The sequence below is a fragment of the Empidonax traillii genome, unplaced genomic scaffold (genome assembly GCF_003031625.1).
Source record: "Empidonax traillii isolate 1590-97213 ecotype Southwest subspecies unplaced genomic scaffold, ASM303162v1 scaffold236:size2090792, whole genome shotgun sequence".
NCBI classification, from domain to species: Eukaryota; Metazoa; Chordata; class Aves; order Passeriformes; family Tyrannidae; genus Empidonax; species Empidonax traillii.
The window spans coordinates 751,206-768,256 of record NW_020955429.1 but is presented as its reverse complement, the minus strand read 5'-3'; the positions used below and the strand labels follow the sequence as shown (position 1 = coordinate 768,256).

The 17,051-nt window shown below is 45.9% G+C and overlaps 1 protein-coding gene across 5 annotated transcripts in view; it reads left to right on the top strand.

Annotated features, from left to right (window-relative positions):
• ILDR2 (immunoglobulin like domain containing receptor 2) overlaps window positions 1-12,596 on the top strand; it is a 38,306-nt gene extending 25,710 nt beyond the window's left edge. For 3 of the 5 annotated variants that reach the window (XM_027888251.1, XM_027888253.1, XM_027888249.1), the window contains 5 exons: window positions 464-640; window positions 6,941-7,057; window positions 8,415-8,628; window positions 9,555-10,245; window positions 11,080-12,596. In XM_027888251.1, coding sequence (XP_027744052.1) covers window positions 464-640; window positions 6,941-7,057; window positions 8,415-8,628; window positions 9,555-10,245; window positions 11,080-11,115 — 1,235 coding nt within the window. In that variant the 3' untranslated portion in view covers window positions 11,116-12,596. The remainder of the gene's footprint in view (window positions 1-463; window positions 641-6,940; window positions 7,058-8,414; window positions 8,629-9,554; window positions 10,246-11,079) is intronic. The other 2 variants (XM_027888252.1, XM_027888254.1) reach the window with 1 other exon arrangement.
• The last annotated feature ends 4,455 nt before the right edge of the window (window positions 12,597-17,051 follow it).

The window sequence follows — 17,051 nt, the reverse complement described above, 5'->3', positions numbered from 1 at the left end:
TGAATGTTGTGGGTCAGAGCTAAGAGCATCCTGGGAGGCTTCCTCCTGGCAATGCAAAGCAGCTGTCCTCTACAACAGTGCAAAATCCTTGCAACCCAGCAAGGTTCCTGGTCAGGCTCAGTCAGATCTGTCAAGTTTCATGAGCCTCATCCCTGCTGCTTGGGTCATCAGTTGTTTTTAAAGCTGAACTGCCACTAAATCGTGGCCATGGTAGTGGTGGCTGTAACACTCTTGAGTGTCTTTCCGGGCATCTTGCAGTGCTCGTCCAACCTGCTCTGTGAATTTTTTAAACTCCCCTCAGTGCCCTTTGAGGCTTAGAGAAATTCAGGTTGGTCCCTTTTAAATTCATTTGTCCAGTTGTCTCCTGCTGAGTTGTCACCGGTGTTGGTTACGTGCAGGTTTCGGCCATGTGGGTCTGTGGGGGGCTGGTGTGACACTGACTCTTGTTCTTTTTCTTTTTCAGTGTATGTAGCAGGCAAAGCAGCAAAAGCTGGGTACCCTCCTCCAGTCTCTGCCATGCCGGGTCCATACTACATCCCCAGTGTTCCTGTAGCCGGTGTCCCATCTCCTGCTGTGCTGATGGATAAGTCACACCCCCCTCCCTTAGCCCCAAGTGACGCCAGTGGAGGAAGCCAAAATGGTAATTTGCTGTGCCAGGCACAACATTTAGTCCCCTTTACTGGGAGCAGGTCTGGGAAAAGGAAGAATGATTGTCACTGGCCGAGTGGTGTGAACAGAAGAAACACAGAGAAACTGCATTTTAATCCTGTCTCTGACAATGACATTTGCATCCCTCAGGGCCACACGGTCCAGCTTTTCTAGTGCCATCAGCACAATGTCAGTTTGTAGATTCCCAGTTACATCAGCAGGGAATGGGAGGCCAAGTTCTTGTACAGGACCTCTCTCATTACTGCTGCTCATATTTACTTCCAGAGGACAAAAGGATGATTTCAGGGAAACAGAGGCCGTGGCCATTTTCCCCTTAGAGGTGATGCCTTGCAAGCTGCTTTCTCTTTGTAAACTCTTCTTTCTACTCTCTGTAAGGCACTGCTTGCCCTCTGGTAGCAGTTTTTGCTGCAGCATGTTTTACTGTTCCCATGGCCTTTTGGGCAAAGGAACCTACTCCTTTAGCATTTCTGCCCAAGAGCATTTGGGGCTGGACCCCGTCCTTTACCTTACAGAAGTCAGTAGGTCACTTTTTTCCTTCAGCCTTTGCATTTGCGCAGTGTGAGAGATGAAAGGCTTCTAACTAGAAAGGAGTTGTGGATCAGTGTCAGACATAGACTGTCACTATGATGACTCTGTCTTGGTGAGGGTCACTTCTGCTGCCATCAAGGAAAAAGAGGGCAGCTCTTTAGCCACATGCATTTCAGGATCAGAGTGGTGGTCTAAAGTCAAACAAGCTGCTGGAGAAATGGCTTTTACCAGTGTAGAGTTGCCACTGATCCAGCTGCATGTCTGATTTCAAAGCACCACACTAATTAATTGTTCCATTTGCTCGTGACAATGTGTTGATAAAACACATATGAAAAGACAAGATTAAGTAGCATAATCAAGTAATTAAGCTTTTGGAACAACTCTACACATCCTTCTGCTGCCCCAGTCAGTATATTAACCTTTCTGGAATTACAAAAAGTATTTTCCCCTTAACAATCATACTTTATTTTGCCACTGAAATCAAAACAGCTCTTGAATGGAGGGCTTTGAAACAGGAAATAAATCAATCATTGATCCAAAGCAGTACGTATCTGATTCAAAAACCTTTGTCAGAAAATCAAGAATGACATCCCAGTGCTTAATTTTTTTTCTCCTGTGAAAAATGTCACTGCATGTAGAGCATGGTGGTGGCTGTGGGAATTCGAGAGATTTTTTGAGAGTCAGATCACAGCCCCAGTCTTGTCTCTGCTAGCAGAGCACAAGTGCAGAATGAAAAGCTGTGGATGTGTTTGGTAACCAAACAGAACGGCTCTTAAATTTGCATGATCATTACACAGAAGGATGCATTTATTATATAATCCAAATCACGTGTCTGGACTCAGTCCCTCACCTCAGGACTCAGAACTTGACATGAAATACTACATATTGCAAATAAAAACATTATCACAGAATTTTGACCTTTGTGGCAAGACAGCAGAGGTCCTTAATTTCTTTTTTAAAATTATTTTTAATTAATTTATTTTGCAAGAATGTGGACAAGCCCTTAGTCTTGATCATGCACCTCAAACTGTGGAGTTAAGGAAGGGTTATAGCGTGTATCCTGTTCCTTGTCCCTTAAGTTCCTCCACAAAACCAGAATATCCCCTAATGACAGGCTGTGGAAGAGAAAACATTATGTGGCTTTTCCATGGTAGTTATTTGCTGGTTGGCCAGAAAGCAAGCTAAACAAAACGGGTAATGGTTGAGTTTACAGTAAGGGCCTTTTCTCAGAAGGAGCAATAATCACAATCTCTGTGTCCTCCACACAGCCAGTAGGTCTGACCTGAAACCTTTTATTTTTGAGACTTCAACCTTTCTGTCAAGTCCATTTAGAAAAATGGGATCAGAAGTGCTGGGGGACAGAGGTTGGAGTCTAAAAAGTCTGAAAACTACAGTCTTTGCCCTAGATAGATTCTGTGCTTAAAAAGAACCCCTTTGAGGGGAAAGTGAGCAAACTCAGGCATGAGGATATTTAGAAAATTTGTCCAGGGTTACATTAAAGCCATATGACAAAGCTCTGATTAAGCCTAGGAACTCCGTCCTAAACTTAGGGCTGAATAAGGAAAAAAAAATCCCAAAACTTTTAGCTCTCTTATTTAGAAGCGTTGGCAATACGTAATTTAGAATTCATGCTCTATTTTAAATCCAGTGGTTACCTGGAAACTCTTGCATATATCCCTTAAGCCCTGCACATAGGGAAGCTTTTGATCCTAGAGCTAGGCTCCAGACCTTTAACATTTAAAGTGTTTAAGGGTGAGGCATCATTTATTTCCTAACTATACTTGCCTGAAGAAAATAGTAATGCTGTCCTTTCTGGGGAGGGCAACAGCTTACAGTTTTGGCTGACTTGGTTCCACCCACAGAAGAATAAAAATAATGTCTAGTTAAACACAATTTAAACATTAGAAATCTATGAACTGTTCAGGAAAAGAAAATATGGTCTAACAGGGAAGAATGTTCTATTCTCTTTGTCTTCAGTGAATGGTTCTGGACATGTGGTCCACATCTCTGCATCTTTATTTCCTTATAATTAAGATGGGCCTAAAATTTTTCAGATCTGATTAAAGGAATATGGCAATTACAGATGAAGTAGTGTTTGAGGAGGAAGCAGTAATATCTTTGGTTGTCAGATGAAGGAATAGTGAAGAGATTTAATAAGTTGAACATTTAATATCATTATGAGAAATTTTTGATAAATAAAGAGACAAAAAATGCTTCATTGGTAATGGAAAATACTTTTTATGAGCAGTTCACAGTCATCTTTGCAGATTTAAATCCAAAATTAATTTCTAGATGCTTGCAGAATTAACCAAGAAATTCATTTGCCTTTTGATACACAGCTGCAATAGCAAATCAAGCATGAAGCCTAGCTAATTCTCCATCAGTTCCAGGAGGTATAGATGTTGCCCAAATAGATATTTGGCACAGCTTTAGTGTGAGTAGTGGCTCCGGGGAGACAGTCTGGAAGCTGCCTGTTCAAGTTCCCCAAAGGTTATTAGTAGGTCAGTAATTTCCAGCTGATAATTGTTTGCTGGCCTATGTGTAAATGAGGTGGCAGTTTAGCTGAGCTCCTAGTAGAGACATCAGAAGAAAGAATAGTGAGAGGCCTCTTTCCTGGCAAGGTACGTGAGGTGCAGAATTGGCCTTGCTGCTCGTGCAGTGCAGCAGGAGCCATGTCTTCTGAGGCCCCTCAGTCCAGCCCCTCTTTGTAGCAGTAACCTCACTTAAAGAGACATGTTGTGCTGCTCATTTTGGAAGGCAGAGACGGGGTCCTTCACAGGGATCTGTAGATCACTGTGTGCATTTTGCGGCCATTGTGCACACACTCATGGGGATAATAAAAGCACAGCAGAACTCCAGACTGCAGTCAGCTAAGCTACCTGGAGCCATGCTAAAAGAAGGACCCTGATAGACCCATACTATGTTTTTACATCTAATACCTTTCCCAAGTGCAGACACACAAAGTCATATTTCAGGATGTAGTCACCTAAATGTGCACAGTGAAAACCCACAATGAAGCACTTTGCTCCTGAAGTAACTTGTGGGATTCTGATAGGGATCATTCTACCCATTTCTATGGCACAGCCATTCCTGAAGGAGAGCATGGTTATTTCATAGTGCACAGACACAGGCACAGCTGTGTAGGACAGAAGGTACCTAAGAATACCTCTGCCAAGTCCTTGCTCAGCCCACACAGTGCATCGTATGCAACGTACTACCAAACCCATATGTTAGTAGCTCAATATATTGCAGTGAGGGATAAAACAGAAGGAACAGGTTGGCTCAAAACCACTCTCCAAGTGTTTAAATTGTTCCACAAGAGGAGCACTCATGCACCACTGCAGTATTCACACAAGGGAACTTATTAACCCCATGCAAGGCAGTGTCGTGGGTTTGCTCTGGGCTAATTTGCTCTTCCCCCCCCCCCCTCCCGATTACTATAAGTTGAGAGAAGGTTTATGCAGACAAAGAGACCCGATTTGGGAAAATAATATTAGGATTTATTACTAGCAAGATAAAACCTAAGGAACTATATCTACAACAATTTTAATTAGGTAAAAGTACTATGTATCTACAAAAATATCCCTCCCCCCTTTGTATCAGTCCAGGAGGAGAAGCAGTCTCTTTCTCTCTTTCCAGAGCTCCAGGTCTTCATAATAATTTTGCAGCACTTTTAAGTTCTTCTGTTATCTCTAGGATGGCAACTCCAATTCGTCGCAGCTGGAACTCTTTTTCTTATGTTGGCCTCAGGGCTGCACCTACCCCTGTCCTGGGTAAGACTGGAGGCTGAGGGGTTACCCAGGCCCTGTAGGGTCTTCCATGGACTGCAAGGGGACACTTACCTACCATGGATCTTCACCACAGAGTCACGGGGGATAATGGCTTTTGAGTCCACCCCTGTTTCCTGTGGGGTCCCTTCCCATGGGAAAACAATCTTTAATAGACTTCTCCGATGTGAGTCCATCTCTCAGACAACAGGTCTTCCATTCTCTGATGTCTCTCAGGGTCACAAATTTAGCTGCAGCATGGATCCCTCACTTGGATGCCAACATCTTACCTGAGCCGTTCTGCTCCAGCGTAAGTCTCTCTCCATGAGCTTCCTCGTGCATTCACAAGCTCCTTTATGAGCCACATGGGGGGTCTCTTCATCCCAGTAATCTTCCACAGGTGGCAGGGATTTATTTTTTCAGTCTTTTCCCTGCCAAAGGAAGAGAGAGAGAGCAAGAGAGGGGAAAGAAGCAGCTCCTCCCCACTTTGAACTTCTCTCCCTTGCTGCTGCCAGTTTTGACCTTGGAGGTGGTTATCTCTCTGCCAGAATTCCTGCTGAAGTGTTTCTCATCCAAGCAGTCAGTCCTTCTTTAAAGTTTTTTTTTCTGTACTCTCTTACAGGAGAGAAGGGGGGCTTCAGTGCCACACCTGCCCCCAGGGCCAGGGGAGGAGGGGGGCCTTGGCCCACTTGAGACCTGCCGCCTCTCCTACATAGCTACAATTTCATCTGTGCCACAAGCTTCTCTTCCGTTTTCTTAAATTTGTATTTGGCAGAGGTGTTACTAAAACTTTTGATTGGCTTTTTCTCTCGAAATCCACCTGGACAAAACCATCCTCAGCCTCAGGGGTTGGCTGGTGGGCAAAACCACGACAGGCAGACAGGTTCCATTTTGCAGTGCTAAGTGAATTGTCTTTATCACGGTTCTGTAATGAGGCTGAATTTGAGGGTTGTAGTCCTCTTTTGTACCTAGATCTGAGTTTGTGTCAGTCCTGAAATAGCCCCAGGCTGAGACCTTCCTTAAATACTCTGCTATAAATGCCTTATTTTCTTCAAAGCCCTGACAGGTAGAGTTCTCTACTTGCTGACTTGAGGTAGTCAGGCTGTTCACAGCTGTTGTTAGCAGGTAAGGTGTGCATGGACCCAGCCTCCCAGAGTTAGAGCTGCTGTGGTTCCAGGCATGTAGGGGCTTCTTTTCTGCACACAAGAATGTGGAAAACCCAAAAAATGCTGTCCAGACTTCCCGTGTAAATGGCATAATCCCAGGAGTCAAGTGTAAGACGTACTTTTTCTGTAAAGTGAAGCAGGTTAAAAATGCCAGAGCAGGCAGTTTCACAGCTACCAGTGACCTGATTGACCTCATCATGGGATTGGCTATAAATCTCAAAGGAGTGTGATGTGCTTTGTAGGATTTGGTGTTTCCTGCTGCATTCTCTAGAGCTTCTGCTGCCACAGGCTCTTCAGCCTATGTGAGCAGAATTCATGGTGCTGGGAGGGTGGAGTGGTCCTGCAGAGTGACAGCTCCCAAATGCTCCGCCACCTGCTGCTCCTGCAGACTGGGAGCTTACAGCTCCTGCTGCTTAGAGAAAGCGTGCTCTTCTGGGACTGCTTCTCCCATACCATGACGAATCCTTTCTGTAGTGCTGAGGAAGGAGAAAGGAGTTCTTTTCTCCCTGCCAGTCGCTCTGTGGCAGTGACACCACTTGATGCACTGGCTGTACAAATTGGGCATTTCCAAAACCATTTTTGCTGTTACTGCAAACTTTCAGAATGATGCAACTGCTACAACTTCACATCCCACATTTTAGACGAATTTCTTCTGAAGCAGCGACTGACTCAGTCTGTTTTGACGCAGCCTACCTGCCTGCAGACATGAGCTCGACTATAGAAGCAATGTTGCTGGAAAGTCTCGTTCTTAAATTGTTTCAAAATCTTCAATGTGTGTTTCCCTCCTGTGTTTTTTTTCTTTCTCCCTAGCAGTGCGCAAAGGGTACAGGATCCAGACTGACAAGGACAGGGACTCCATGAAGGTGCTGTACTATGTCGAGAAAGAACTGGCTCAATTTGACCCAGCCAGGAGGATGCGAGAACGATGTAAGAAACAAGCATGGTTTCATTTTTTTTCTTCCCATCGACTGAAAAAAGACTGCAAATTCATAGTTCAAAGTTGGCTGGCTTTGCCTCAAGGTCAGCCTTTTAGGATATGATGTCCAGGATACAGTAAATGGGGTAGATAAAGCCTAGATTTTAGATATATACAGGTTCTGATTTTAAAGATCTGGTGCTTACCTAATCCTTCTTAATTAAAGCAGACAAAGTGGGATACTGAAAAGCTCGTGAAAATTGTGCACTCAGATAGTTAAACTTTTGGATCATCAGCACCTTATTATACTTATACCTTCTACAGCCTGTGGTGTGATAATAACTGGGATATTGTTTTCACAATTTCTATACATTTTACAGTGTGGTGTCTGTAAATTACCAGCGTGGCAAAATAGGAGAGGTATGGTTTTATTGAAAGAAGTTTTGTGGGCTGCAGTGAACACGGTGTGGTTTGAAAGATGCAGAAGGTTTGTTTGGAGTTGCTCTTGTCCTGCAGAAGGACCAGGGACTACAAGAAACATTCAAGAAGCCAGGGGATCATCAGGTTTTGTGACACTGAGCTAACCCATGTTAGGCACTGGTAGAGACTCATTTAAAACAGACGTGTGGGATGCTGCAAATCAATGAAGGTAAGGGAATGGGAATGACACTACATGAAAGCTCTGTACAGATTAGGCATAATGAACAAATTAGATATTCTTCTTAAACAGTCACTGCTGAGCACACTGTCTTCTCCACCCACAAAATTTACTATAAAAAGACCTCTGCAGATTGGTATGTCAGGCCTCCAGATGTCAGTGCGCTTGATGGGGTAGAGACTGACAGTGACTCAGAGAGACACTTATATTTCTCTTAATCCTTTTTTGTGGGGGTTGCTTTTGTTTTGGATGGGCAAGTCAGGGCAAATCCAGAGCCAGCCTGTCTCTCACCAGGAAAGGGAGAGGTGGCACAACTGCTGTGCTGTGATGATGTCCCACCATGCTCAGTGTCCACCTCCCAAGGTAGAGAGCTCACATGTGTTACTGAAGCAGGGCTGAGGGGAATTTTTGGGACACAGGAACCTCATGCCATTTGTGATAACTTTAAAATATCCCATTGGCTGCCAGCTACAAATTCAAAGACCTTTAGGTCTAACAGTAGCTCTTGTGTCCAGACAGAGCTCCAGCAGTGCTGGGCAGGATTGTTCAAGTGTGTGAAGGCCTCTGATTCCATTTTGCTTGTTTTCTAACAGAGGGCAGCTCAGTTTTTCTGCTGAGAAAGCTGCAGCTGGGCGCACCACAGCCTGTCCTCTCCTGCCCTCTCACACATGCTGTCCGGTGATGATGCCCATCTCATTTCTTTTCTGCAGATAACAACACCATGTCTGAGCTCAGCTCATTGCACGAAGAGGACCTGAACTTCCGCCAGCCCTACCGCCAGTCACGGAGGAAACCCCTGCCTCCCGCGGGGGACATGGATGGGGATGCGGAATACTGGGCAGGAGTCATCGGTGGGGGCAGCACTCAGTCCAGGTCTCAGGCTGTCTCTGATTACAGAGATGAGCGGGACAGTTTCTGGCACAGGTGAGGAATCACCATGTTGGGAGGCAGCTATATCTGGCAAAGAGAGAAGGGACAGATGGACTGATAGCTCTTCTCCATTTCCTGCTGCTCTGGTTCTGCTTAGTGGGAGAGGGGTTAGACAGATACAGGAAATCTGGACGTGTCGTTAGATGAGGTCAGAATGAATCTGATTCCCACATGCCTGCTGAAGCCTACCCAGCTGGGTAAGGCTTAGTACCAGCCCCATTCCCAGTAGTATATAAAAGTGAGATTTACAGGGAACCAAGCCACTCTTCGCAAAGTGGGAAGGCACAGGTACAAATCTATCTCCTGAGATTTGCACCTGATACTTCCAGCACTTCTCAGTGCTGGTTCACTTTATTCAGAGTTGCACCCTGGTGCTTTGGTGCAGCAAGACCTACACTCCAGGCCGAAAGGAGTGGCACTCTGGTAGCTGGAACAGAGATGGCACATCATTCCCGCACATAACAACATCCCAGTCTCCCAAAAGCAATGGCAGGGATTTCCTTCCTTCAGTACTGTGCTATTTTGCCAGTTCACTGCTTTAAAATTGCTCTACTGTGAGCTTCTGTTGCTGGGTTCTTGGGTTTTCCCAGGACGACATACACCTACAAGCTCTGGGGCCAAGGAGAAGCAAGTCCAGCCCTGCACACTGTAGGTCAAGGGAGGTGCACTCTGGGGTTAATCTCGGGTAACCTTAGACAAGCAGAGCCAGAGTTGTCTGCACTGAGTTGCCTTTACAGTCAGCAGAGAAAAACGGGGGTCTCAAGGATGTGACACATCTCTTCCTACAGAAGATGATGAAAACAGTCCAGATGATTCATGCCCCCAGGAGTTCCTGTTTCCCTCCATTGTCTATGGGGACAGCCTGAGGGGATGAGTGCAGCCGGATCCTGCCCTCTAACTCTACCTCTTCCCTCCTCCAGCCAGCAGAGATCCAAGTCTGAGATGCTGTCCCGTAAGAGTTTCTCTGTGGGAGTGCCAGCTGTGTCCATGGACGAGCTGGCAGCCTTTGCAGAGTCCTACAGCCAGCGGCCCCGGCGGGCAGACAGCCAGGAGACACGGCGCTTCGAGCGGTCGGAGTCGCACAGCGGCCGCAGCGGGGGGCTGCCCCACCAGGACAGCTCCATGGAGGAATACTACTCCAAGCGCAGCAGAGGGAATCGGGAGCCACTGACGGACTCGGATCGGGGCTGGTCGTACAGCCCACCCCGAAGACGGGCCCATGAGGAGAAGCACCTTCCCAGGCTGGTGAGCCGGACGCCCGGAGGGAGCCAGAAATACGACCACTCCTACCTCAGCAGCGTCTTGGAGAGGAAATCCCGGAGCTACGACGAGAGCGGTGACCATTGCGCCACCCCCTCGAAGCTGAGCTCGCAGCCCAGCCAGAGAGGAGGGGGAACATACTATGCCTGGTCACCACCCTCCACCTACAAAGCCGAGAAGTCGCAGCAGCAGCCGCAGCAGTCGCTGTCCTCTCAAGAGGAGGATGAGGAGGAGGACAGCCTGCCTCCCTACAGCGAGAGGGAGCTGAGCCGGGGCCCCTCGTACAGGGCCAGGGAACAGGCCTACCTCAATGCCTCTGACAAGAAGAGGAAAAAGGACCCCAAGAAAACAGTGAGGCCATGTCTGGTGGTCCTGGTCCAAATAGGCTGAGCAGAGAGCCACCAGGCAGGGGTTACTAACCAGGGTTGATGGGCAAGGGGGTTTTCCAGGAGGGAGTAGAACTTGGGGTCTGAGTGTGACTGCCCATGGGAAGGGGGAAGTCACTGTGGGTGTAGGAGGCCAGAATGGGAAATAGCTCCTACCTGGGAGTTCATAATGGAGCGGAAAGCCAGATGTGCCTGGGACTAGGGAGGTAAGGGATGTTCTTTGGCATCTGTAGCCTGCTGGTCCAAGATGGTGGGAGTTTATCTGGAGTTTAGAAGGATCACAGTAGGAAAGTAACCCAGGACTTACAGAAATTACAGGGCTTTGGCACTGATCCTTGTTAAGGAAGGGTTGAGAGGCTCTTTTCTTCAGACTGGGAGAGGGCAGATAGCAAGGTATGGTGTAAGACATGTCTTTCTGAAAGGGGTGAGATGACTGTTGACCCACTCCTGTGGGCTTGTGTAGGGCCATCTGTGCCAAAGGCATTCCTCACCCAGGCTACCAGCAAATGCAAAACATCCTGACACAGTCCCAGCTAGTGAGGACTGATGAGTTCATGGTTGGTAGGAATGGGAATCTGGCTGAAGTCTGCTCCATGAGGGAGACCTTGTCGCCAGAGCAGCTTGGCTGTTAGGCCTGAGCTTAAGCAGCATAGGTGAGAGAGGAATGGGTTGTGAGTGGACAAAGCTGTTGCTGTTTTGTTGTGTCTCTGTCAAAGCATTGTCTGTCTCTTTGTTCCATGGATGCTTTCCTGTTGACTTCAATCTTCCATTGACTTCAGTCTTCCCTCTCTCTTCTCAGAATGATTTCCCAACAAGGATGTCCCTTGTGGTTTGAAGTTGTGGACATCTCATGTTGATGAGCTCGATATCACAAGGTGACTGCAGTGGAGAAGATACAGAGCAACCAGCAAGACTCTGTGACCCTTTGCAGCCATCAGCCATGGACTGTTTCAGTTGTTTGGTTCATCAGGGGAGCAGAGCCTTTTGTAAGAGACAAACGGCCATGAACAGCACTCGGTCTCAGAGGCTCTGGGAATCTGCCAGGAAAATGAGGCCAGCGCTCTCTTTTTTTCCAGTTTCCCAGTGCCCTCCGTTCTGCACTGGAAGGCAGGCACCTCCCTACTGTCCCTGAAGCCCTCCCTGCAGACCTGAACTACAAGTGGGGATGCCTTTGTACCTCTTGCCCTGTCTCATGTGCAAAGGGAGGCCTGTGCATACCTCTTGTTCTCTGCCTCCTCAGTTCTCTGGATCAAAATTGTCATCCATACTTAGGGCCTTTTCTCTGTCATCCCCATGCTGGGACGAGGCCTTGTTCTTACAGCTGCAGACTGCCTCCAGCTGATTGGGCCCTACATGGGAAAGAAAATTCACATCCTTTCAGACACTGTAAGAAAAGGACTGATGAGGTGTTAACTTTGATAAGGGCTGAATAGAGAAAGACAATTATGATGCTGGTTTGTTCAATATTTACTTTTGTTCATTGTGTGATGAGAGTTTCAGGTGAGATTGATGTATTGTTTTGAAAGTGGGTCAAACTAGCTTTTGTTGTGATGAGAGCATGATGTGTTTCCCCCCTATCCTCAACTGTGTTTTGTTTTGATGCAGTTGCATTTCCTTGCAGCTGAGCTATGACCCTGTAGAGCTTCAGGCTGGAGTACCTACTCCACTGTACCATAAGCAGTGCTCTAGCCTTGCTGGCGCTCTGCTTCCAGCACCACCAGACATCCCTGCATAATGAGTGGCCTTTTTGTTTTAAAGAAGCAAAAAGGGGACAGTCTCAGTGAGAAGGTAGCTGCAGACCTTCATTCTGTGCTACTGGTATCTCTTCATTCTGGGAATTGTTTCCAGACACTGAAGACAGCAGTAACAGCAGTGGAAAAAGAATTAATCTCTGTGGATGGACACAAGCTTTGAAAGTCACCCTTTTTGCTTACAACCATTTCATTCACCTTGATTGGGATGGGGTTTCAGTGGCTGTTGTCTCAGGAATAGTTGAATTTAGAAGTGAGTGCTTCACACCATTTGGAAACCTGACATTCTTTTTTTTCATAATGTATTATGCAGTCATTTATTTAGCTGCTAAAATCATCATGTGAAGGAAGATGATGGGAACATTTCAAGGGCCAGTATCTTGCCCCCTATTATGCCTAGAAACAAATTGGTGCCCTATTGTGTTATGGACATTGTCAGCCTCTGAAATAACATCTTTGTTGTTACGCTGGGAATTTGGGAACCTATCTGGTCTTAGGTGCTGATACTGATAGTACTGTTCTGAACACAAGGTGTATTAACATCACTGCAGTTCTCCATAAAAAATGATAGATTAATTTCTGTGTTACTCCTTTGCCAGGTCAGTTCACCCACCAGGAATGGTCAGGGGAGAGGAAGAATAATCTCCATAGATTTGATGACAGCGCAGTTTTCATGTGAGAAGGGGAATGGGTAAAAGGATGGCTTTCTTCTCCCACATTCCTCTGCAGTTTTGGAAATCATAGTCCTGGGTCTTCCTGGCAGAGAAGGATTAGCCTGCAGGGACATACAATCATGGAATCACAGAATTGTTTGTGCAGGAAGTAGCTGTTAAAGAACATCTGGTTCCAACCCTCTGCCATAGGCAGGGACATCTTCCACTGTATCAGGTTGCTCCAAGCCCTGTCCAACTGGACCTTGAACACTTCCAGTGATGGGACATCTGCAGCTTCTCTGGGCAGCCTGTTCCAGTGCCTCACCACCCTCATAGTAAAGAATTTCTCCCTTGTATCTACTCTAAAATTACCCTCTTTTAGTTGAAAATCAGTGCCTCTCCCTATTGAGGGTAAAAAGTCAAGGTAGATGGCATGCGGTGCGCTTTCCTTATCCCCCAATGCAGTCACTCCATCACAGAAGACCTCCAAGTGAGCAGGCATGATTTGCCCTTGGTGAAGTCATGCTGGCTGTCTCTAATCACTCCCCTGCCATCCCTATGCCTTGACATAGCTTCCAGGAGGATCTGTTACACGATCCTAGAGGTGATGCTGAGTCCTCTTTTTTTACCCCTCTTAAACATGGGTGTGATGTTTCCCTTTTACCAGCCACGGCGAACCTGACTACCATGACTTTTCAAATAGGGAGAGCAGCTTACCAACTACATTTGCCAGCTACATGCCAACTACACCGGCTTGTATTGTGGTTGGAGAGACTAAATGTTAAGTATTTTCATCTCTTCTCATCACTGATGTGTGTTCCTAGGAAAATCCCAGTACAGGTAATAAGAAGTGGGGAGGTGGCTGCCATCTGAGACCTCTGGGGCCTTGAGGAGTCTACAGAGCCACACTTTGTGCTGTTTTAAATTAACATTTCATCCCTGACATATGACGGTACTGGCACGTTGGTGTTTTGTTAGTCTGAAAACCTTGGGAACCCCTATGCCATGAATTTCAAGGGAGCTTAGCCTGCTGTCCTTTCCATCAGACATCCAGAAGATTCAGTTTACATAGAAATTTGAAAGGCATCCGCAACAATGACTATGTCAGAAAGGGGCCAAAACTGATTTTACAGTCTCTGAATACCTCTGTCTTTTAAATCACACTGAAAGCCTGAGCATCACAATCTCTTTTTTATTTCAGTTATGTTCTGTCCCTTATCCCACTCACTGCAGTTTATTTGATCAAGCCCTCAGGAATAAGTTGTGTGTATTAAAAATACAAGCCTTCCCTTCATTTATTTGAGTTGGTTTTGTTTGCTCAGTGCTTTTACTTTAGGGGCATCTGTACACTGTGTGTAAGAAGTTGCCATTTGTATATCTAGCTTATAAATAAGTAGTTGCAAACTAATTCTCTTAAAGAAAACTGTTTTAATTATAGAAGAAACTGTTTGTAAGAACCCCTCCCCCATTTCTTGAATCCACATAGCTGGAAAACTATTGAAGATTTTATAACTAATGATTGTAAAAGTTTTACCAGATTATAAGAATTTCAGCCTAAAAAAAAAAAAAAAAAAAAGAGAAGGTCTTAATTCCCTGAAGTCAGATCTGGGCAGCACCTTGCTCTAAAATTTAAGATTTCACATCTCCCTGTACAGATCTGAAAGGCATTTTCATGATTTCCATATACTGATAGTGTCTGTCCTCAGGCCATCTTTATTTTTCCCATTAGAAATGTGTCTGCAGCAGCAGCAGGAGCAAATGGACCAAATCAAGAAGCGAGGGGTGACGTAGAGTGTTTTACAGCTACACAACCCTAATGACCCATGACTCCGGAACGGGGGAGCAGGGGGCCAGAGGCTGCTGGAGAGCCCAAGAGGAGCTTCCTGTTTCAGGAGAGAAGCAATGGTTTGTGTCTGCACCATCTTCCAGAACACCTGCAGAATGCTGGCACTGGAAGATAACGAGCCTGGTTATTATGTGGTCTCAAATCATTGTAAGTTTTCCAGTTATCAATTTTTATTGCTGGCATAAAATTAAAATCCTTTTCATATCAGATATGGATGTCTGGGTCATGTCAAGGACACGGGTAGTTTTGGGATCTTGAAATCGCAGCAACACAACAGCGGCTCACTAAGAAGACAACCAAGATGATGAATGAATTCTTTAAAAATAAAAGAGCCCTTACAGCAACAGCAGGATCAAGCATCAGTGGTAGATTTGGCTGCCAAAAAAAGTGAACTTGGCTAGTGAAAAAAAGTTCTGACATAATGGAATGGGAAAATAAATACCAGTCGTAATGACTTCTCATCAATTCCATTATTCCTTTAGAGCACATTGTAAAAGTTCCAGTGGGTGGCTTCAATGTAAATATCCTCAGAACACTCCATTTCCACTGAGATGGAAAATTAACAAAACTAGCACTTTGAATATTTTAAATTTCTGAGAAACTGCAGCATTTATAACCTGATACAGCCAGGCAGAATGATTCAGTTCTTTGTGCTGGCATGTAAGACAGGACACTGGTGGGCATCTCTGCCTTTGTTCCTGCAGTCGGGTCAGAGAGGGCCATCAGCACTGTCCCCCAGGCTCACCTCTCCTCCCCTGCAGCCAGCACTAGCAGCTGTGTCTGCCGAGTTTCCCTGTGGGGTCCCAGCTCCTGCTCAGATGTCCAGGTCCTTCCACAGCTCACTGAATTGTGGTTTTCATTCTGGCTTGTGACTTTGGGTCCCTGCTGGCCAAGGACTGCAGTTACGTTGCCTTCCTGACCTCTTCCAGGTGGGCAGCACCAGTTCACCTGCAACATAAGACATTTTTGGTTTTGCAGTCAACCACTTCTACATTCCAGTCCTCTCCAGGTTTACCTTAAACTGGCCAGATAAATTAGTGTGTAAAGCATGTATTGGGCACTGTAAGATGGAAGTGGCCCTTTGCAGGGAAGAGAGATGTTTCAGAGTATTTTCTCTGGGGAGCGTCAGGAGGGTTAACCACACATGGATGCCACTGCTGGGTTGGGACCAGCTTCCTCCAATAACAGGGATCTGACGTGGCACAGAAGAGCTTTCCTTGGTCAGGTTGCTCCTACAGGTCTGGGTTGTTTTGAGCAAATCGACTGGGAACTCTCTGTACTCTGGAAGAGGATTCTTGTCTCTTTGAGTCCCAAGGTTCCTCACAAAGCTGCTTCTCTTGAGATACAGGACAGCCACTGGGCTGTACAAATATAGATCCCTGAGAAGGAACAATCACAAAGTATTTCAGAAGTCAGATCTTGCCACAAAGTGTTACAGGTACATAAACACACCACGACACAACAGTGTTTAGCATGCCTGGGCTATTCTGAAAATAGTTTTAATGACGTGGAAATTGTTGAGAAACCACATGGAGCTGTCTTCCTTTTTCTCCACGAAGCTTTCACACAAAGATGTGGGTGAGGACCTGTTCTTTGTCACTAAGTACAGGTTTTAGGACGTGAGGAAATAAAAGCTAAAGGGACTTTAGCTCATTTTTTGTCTGGATCCAACAGCAAGGTTACCTTTGGCATAAGCCAGGTGCTGCATATTTGACCCTATGATTCCCGAAATCTCTGTGGTGCAGCATCTCCATTGGGCTCCACTGGCTGTATGTGCCTTCTGCAACAGCTGTGATGTTGAAACCTCCTTCATCGTCACCTGAGGCTCCTAAAGTCCCTTTCCAATGTCTTGGAAGATCAGGAAAGGGATCCATTATGTGATGTGACAGAACAGGTATCATTTTGATAGGATCTCAGAAATGCCAGCTGGATTACCAGCGTTAGAAGCAGAAAAAAATCTAAAGAGTAAACTTGGCTAATATTGAAGGAAGGACCACGCCACAATTCCCATATGAATTCTCTTGTGACTTTTATAATTGCTTTTTGACATTCCCCCCTGCCTGCACGGTGGCCTTTGCCAGGGAGCCCATCACCTCCTCTCCCTTTTGCCTGTCATTTTTTGTTGTGCTTGTAGTGCCTCTGTGACCCCTCTGCTTTCCTTTGGCTGTTTCCAGTCAACGTTCAGTGTTTTGCCTCGGGGTCCAGATCAGTTTGGATGTAGAACGAGCGGCATTTTGTAAAATGACATTTTTACCCCCTATAAAAGCAAAAATTCACAGAACACCCACAACAAACCCCCAAACCCTCCAGACACTCTCACAAGGTATGTTACTGGAAACATTTTAAAAATTAAAGCTGAACATAATTTCAAGAAGAGTAAGGATTGTTTTCAGCCCCAGGGCAGCTGCAATCAGAGCTGTGAAGTGCAAACAGCAGGAGCAAATGCACTCAGGTTTCATTGTCCTTGGTGAGAACAGTGGCAGCAGTGGCTTCTGCAGCAAGTAATGAGTCAGAGGAAATG